Consider the following 5,816-nt stretch of genomic DNA (forward strand, 5'->3'; position numbering starts at 1 on the left):
AACTCTTGGGCTTAAGTGATTCTCTTGCCTCAGCCTCCCAAGTAGCTGGGACTACAGGTGCCTGCCACAAAGCCTGGCTATTTTTTTGTCACAGTTGCCATTATTGTTTAGTTGGCCCCGCAGGGTTGGAACCCACCATCCTTGGTGACGTAGCTGACGCTGTAACCACTGTGCTATGGGCGCTGAGCCACCATTTTAATTTTCTAATAAGGTAAAATCCTTTATCTTGTTTTAGTTGGACTCCAGTGGAAAAACAGACAATCAGAGAACTCTTCTAGTACGACAGCTATTGATCCTTTCCATGGGTTCAAATCCATCCCTTAGAAGTTCACTTTTGTTTTGTTTGTTTGCTTGTTTTTTGTTTTTGTTTTGTTTTGTTTTGATGCAGTCTTAACTCTGTCGCCCTGGGTAGAGTACCATGTTGTCAGCCTAGCTCACAGCAACCTCAAACTCTTGGGCTCAAGTGATCCTCTTGCCTCAGCCTCCTGAGTAGCTGGGACAACAGGCACCCACCACAATGCCTGGCTAGATTTTCTATTTTTAGTAGAGACAGAGTCTCATTCTTCCTCAAGCTGGTCTCAACTCCAAAGCTCAAGCAATCCGCAGCCTTAGTTTCCCAGAGTGCTAAGATTGCAGTCTGAGTCACTGCACCTGGCCAAAAGTTCAGTTTTGAAGAAGCACATGCTACAGGGAGATGCTGACAACCACAGATTTCTAGAAAGTAAGTTTTCCTCTGGTGAGCACTCTTACTTAAGCACCCCCTCCACTGGTGTCCATTTATGTAAGACAACATGTGAAATCCCAGAGCAATTGCTTTTCAGAAAATAGTAACAAATTCTTCTCCCAAGTTCAAGTAATTGAGGGTCCTCAACCAGGAATAAAATAAAGAAAAATAACTTTGGATAAACCTCACAACCTGTGCTGTTGCTTCTGCATAAAGATAATCCAGTCATTTGATACCGCTCAAGTTTGTGTTTGTTTTTCTCTAAATAGTGATGCAGGTGACATGCGTGAAATACAAGCATGAGGGTGACAGAGTCTGACTCCTCCAGTGTCCCTGCTGTTGGGGACAGGAACAAGAAGCTGCAGCAGATGAAAGCAGTAAATAATTCAAAACCTTACACACTAGTTACTTCTATTCCTTTCTGAACACGTTTATTAGAAGATAAAGGTGAGTAGCAAGAGAGGGAAGCACTACCCCTTAATGGAAAGTTAGTGTTACTTGGGAAAAGCAAATGTGAAGTTCGAAGTCTGAAAATCTGTCCCAAGAACTCTCACTTGATTCTCCCCCAGCCCAAAAACATGCCTCAGCAAGGCTAAGACAAAAAGTGAAACTTAAAGCTTAAAATATACGAAAAACTATTTCCTTTGAATTGTTAGAAGGCAAAGTAAGTTTCTTTTTCTTTTCTTTTCTTTTTTTTTTTTTTTTTGAGACAGAGCCTCAAGCTGTCCCCCTGGGTAGAGTACCGTGGCATTACAGCTCACAGCAACCTCCAACTCCTGGGCTCAAGCGAGTCTCCTGCCTCAGCCTCCCAAGTAGCTGGGACCACAGGCGCCCACCACAACGCCCGGCCATTTTTTGGTTGCAGCCATTATTGTTGTTTGGCGGGTCCCAGCTGGATTCAAACCGCCAGCTCAGGTGTATGTGGCTGGCGCCTTAGCCGCTTGAGCCACAGGCGCCGAGCCTAAAGTAAGTTTCATTGTGGGTCAAACTTCTGTGAGAAAACAGTTTAGTCTTACCTAGGTACAAGGATGCGTTTTCTTTCTTGACATTGTCATCTAGGTAGGTTGGTCCCAGGGTATAAATAGGTGTGGAGCCCATTCCAATGAGAATTTGTGCGCAGATGAATAAAGCCACGTAGATCCAATGATTGTTTCCTCCTGAGTCCTTCAGGCAGGCAGGAGTCTCCAAAGTCGTCAAGGTCACCGTGGAGTTGCCACTCTGACACAGGCCGTCGTTGGGGACCGAGGCGTTTAACTCTTGGATCTGGTAGGGAGGTGAGATGAAGTGAGGCAAGGTGAAGAGGGCAGCCCCGAAGGCGATGAGGAGTCCGCCCACGGCCAGCCACAGGGGCCGCCGACCCCGGCCGCCGAAGTAGCTGACGAACACGACCACCACCAGGTTCCCGATGTCGAAGCAGCTGACCAGCAGCCCCGACTCGGAACTCTTCAGACTGTAGCGCCTTTCGATGGTGGTGATGACGCTGCTCAGGTACCCGGAGACCATTAACGCCTGGATGAAGGTCAAAAAACACATGCAAACCAGGAAGCATCGGGAATCCGTGAGGACCACATACAGACACCTGCTCTCCTGGAGGGTGGCCAGCGTGGAGGACACCGAGACGGTTTTGCTGACGTCCGCCCTGTGGTTACAGTCCACAAGCCCCGCCATCCCCGCCGGAGTGGACGGGTCGGAGGGGCTGCCGGCCGTCGGGTCCGGACCCTGCTTCAGCTGCGTGCTGCCCGCGGAATCCGCACCGCCCGCGGCCGGCTCGGCGTCTGCGCGCGCGGGACCGAGAGCCGGCCGGCAGGAGGCGCTGCTCAGGACCGGCAAACTCTTAGACCTGAAGGTCTCCGCCTCGCTCTTCTGGACAGCTCCTACCGGGGCCAGCCCCTCCAGCTGACCTCCCGCCTGGAGCTGTAGTCCAGTTCCTTCGTCCATGGCTCTCAGAATTCAGACTCGATCGCTGATCGCACCCACGGACTCCGGCGCTTTTCATCCACCGGCACTGGGGGCCGAAGCCGGGCCCACTCAGTCGTGCACGCCCGGGACGGGGTCTGGGGAAGCAGAGCCGCGCGACGGGGCATCCTCACCAGCCGGGAGGCGCCCAGCGCATCCTGACCACAGACGCTGCCCCGAGCTTCCGCGGCGGCGTGCCGCGGGGGGCAGGGGTCCACGTGGTCCTACGAAGAGCCCTGCCTGGCGTCCCTCTCCGGGCGGTAGCTGGCGGCAGGCGCCCCGCGCGTCCCGGGCTCATGCCCTCCGCCGTCGCCACCGCTCGGCCGGCGGCCAGGAGCGAGTGCTCCCCGCGCCCAGCGTGGGGGCACTTAGCGCTGCTGTCTGCACCCCATCCCACTTTGCACTCCGGGTCTTCTTCGCCTGGGCTCGCGACACCCTCAGGAGTCAAGTTGCCAACCTGCAAAGCAAAGAAAGGACGGTCAGCGGCGGGTGGCTGAGGCTTGAGGCTAGCGTCCCTGCGCGCCAAGGGCCAGTGCTAGGATGGTCCGGAGTAGGGCAGAGGGGCGAGCGAGGAGCTAGACCCTGGAGAAGGCGGCAGCTGCGGGCTGCAGTCTCCAGCCCGGAACAATAAGCAGCAGGCGGTCGGCAGAGACTCTCCCTCATTGTCTGCCGCGGACCTGCCCCCGCCCCGCCCCTTTTGCCTTAAAACAGTGCATTTGCTTTATATGCTAATAATTATCAACCTGGCAGCTCTGACTCACAGGCAGTGTCTTTTATTCGAGTGAACTAATTGCAACCTTTTTGTACTCCCACTCCATTACTCAAAATAGAAAATGCCCCAAAGAACAAAGGAAAGTTTTTTTTTGTTTTTTTGTTGTTTTTTTTTAATGACATACAGTGTATTCCCTGTCCCAATTTTAAAAAACAGAAAAGGTTGGGGGGGCACATTACATGTGTAGAAATGTGTGTGCACACTGGTGTGCTGGCACGTGTGCGCGACTAGATGTGAATCTGTCTGCTCCACCAGAGACACGTACTCAAAGCCAAAGGCGGCCGCAAAAAGGTCAACATGCTTGCCTCTTTATTCCCAACACTAAAAATAAACCCCTGCCCGAAAGAACTATTCAATTACAAATACCTGGGGCATTCGACACTAAGTCCCAGCGCGCACCAAGTACCAAACGAAACCGAAAATCAATTTGCTCCGCCGAGAGCTAGAGGAGCCACAACCAAACAAAGAGAAGCCGGCAGGCAGGCTGGCAAAACGCGCCCGAGCAGCCCACGGAGCCGGCTCCGCACTCGCCGGCCGCCGCGGAGGAGTGCTATTTACTGAGCGCACCGCGTGTGTGGGCCCGGGGTACGGGCGCGCGTGCGCGGCCACACACGCCCCGCCGTGTACGTGTTGGAGCCGCTCTCGCGATCCCGCACCCAGCAGGAATTCAGCCAGAGTACCAAACAGCCGTGCCCCCGGGGTAAGCCCCCTCGCCCTAAGATCGCCCCCCCCCACACTTCTCCAGCCCAGGGGGAATATGCACCGGGTGAGAGAGAGCCGGGCTTGGCTGCTTTGGTTTTCATTCTGCGGCGCGCCTTTGTGATGCTGCTGAGAAAAGAAGGCAGGAAGGATAAGGGAGAAACGGGAGAGGCTGGGCTGGCAAAGGCTGGCAGCTCCGGCGTCTCTCTCTGCTGTACTGGGCCAGGCAGGTCCCCAGATTCCCGGCCTGCCAGCCACTTACAAGCCCGGGCTTCCCCGCCTCCTGCTTGCCCAGGCGCTTTCCCGGGGAACCCCATCAGCCGCTGCGTGCAGAGCCAGGGAATCCCCGCAAACTCCCCGCGCGGGGGGCTTCCGAGCCCCTGCCTGGGCAAGCACCCTCGCCGCAGCGCAGACTCGGATGGACACGCGGATCCAGGCAGGGAGCTCTCGGAGCAGGCGTGGAATCCCAGGGACACCCCCTGCGCGCGCGCACACACACACACACCCCGTGGGAGGACAAGACTGCCCGGCACACCAGCCACAGCTACTCACTAGCGAGTCTGTCCGTCAGTCAGCCCGGCAGAGTGGAACCGCGGGAGGTGGGACTGTGGAGCTACGGGAATAGTTGGGAGCCGCCTGGAGACGCGGCCTCGGTCCAGCCGCTGAGAAATCAGTGAATGAGTCTGTGACTCACGCTGAACTCTTCCCCCTATCCCTCTTCTGTCACCCAAGCCGCCTCCTCTCCAGACACACGCGCACAGAGACGCGGCCGGACTGGAGCGGCCAGGGCGCAGGCGCGCGGGCAGCCACCGGCCCAGCCCTCAGCCCGCCAGCCACGCGGCTGCCCTTCACCTGTGCGGCTGCTGGCGCCAGCAGCCCCGGGGAGCAGCTCTCAAAAGCTCAGAGGCGGAGGAAGAGAGGCCACTCTGAATCAAGAAATTGTTTCCGATAGTTTATAACATGCCTTGTGTACCTCACCTGCCTCACCCACCCATAGCAGGTTCTGGGACCAAAAATAAGCAGGACAAGATTCCCGGTCTGAGGAAATCTCGGTTTGGAGTGAATTTTCATGTAAGTGGCTTACAGTACCATTGGTACATCCTACACAGCCTGCTCCTGGAGAACTTAATATCCTTGAGCCGAGTTTCTGGGCAGCTGGAAGAGCGTGTGCAAGGCTCAAGGGCGTGGTGCTAACAGTCAATAGGTGGGTGAGTTGCTGGAGGATTGCAGGGATGGGGCAGAGACCTGGCCTGCAGGAGTAGCCAGTAGGAAGGACACTAAAGGTTTCTTTCCTAAGTTATGGACTGTCAGTACTGAGGGGCCAGTGACATTCTGACTTCCTCACCAGAAAGCTGGCCCTGGCAGGGATAGATTGAAGGGAGGCCACACTGGGGGCACAGAAGGAAGTTAGGAGGCAACCTCAAAGCAAAATATGACAAGGGGTGTGGACAGGAGGGGACTGGCTGAAAACATTGAGGAGGAGGATGTGACCAGGGAGGAGAGGACAGGCCAATGTAGGATGAGGCCCAAGTTTCACCCTGGGTCACTGGGTGTGTGATCTCCAACAAAAGCACAGCAGAGACATACCAGAGGGGGAAAGATGGTTCCCATTTTAGATGCATTGAGTTTGAAATGTCTGGGGGACACCAAGTGTATGTATCCATA

At 55.4% G+C, this 5,816-nt stretch overlaps 1 protein-coding gene across 2 annotated transcripts in view; it reads right to left on the minus strand.

The window, feature by feature from the left end:
• SLCO5A1 (solute carrier organic anion transporter family member 5A1) overlaps positions 1 to 4,910 on the minus strand; it is a 156,797-nt gene extending 151,887 nt beyond the window's left edge. The window contains exons 1-2 of one of the 2 annotated variants that reach the window (XM_023517554.1): positions 4,704 to 4,910; positions 1,741 to 3,137 (exon numbers count right to left, since the gene is read on the minus strand). In XM_023517554.1, coding sequence (XP_023373322.1) covers positions 1,741 to 2,662 — 922 coding nt within the window. In that variant the 5' untranslated portion in view covers positions 2,663 to 3,137; positions 4,704 to 4,910. Of the gene's footprint in view, positions 1 to 1,740; positions 3,349 to 4,703 lie in introns of those variants that run through there. The other variant, XM_003797257.1, reaches the window with a different exon arrangement.
• Between the last annotated feature and the right edge of the window lie 906 nt (positions 4,911 to 5,816).

The sequence above is a fragment of the Otolemur garnettii genome, unplaced genomic scaffold, assembly GCF_000181295.1.
Source record: "Otolemur garnettii isolate 467f Iridium unplaced genomic scaffold, OtoGar3 scaffold00113, whole genome shotgun sequence".
Lineage (NCBI taxonomy): Eukaryota > Metazoa > Chordata > Mammalia > Primates > Galagidae > Otolemur > Otolemur garnettii.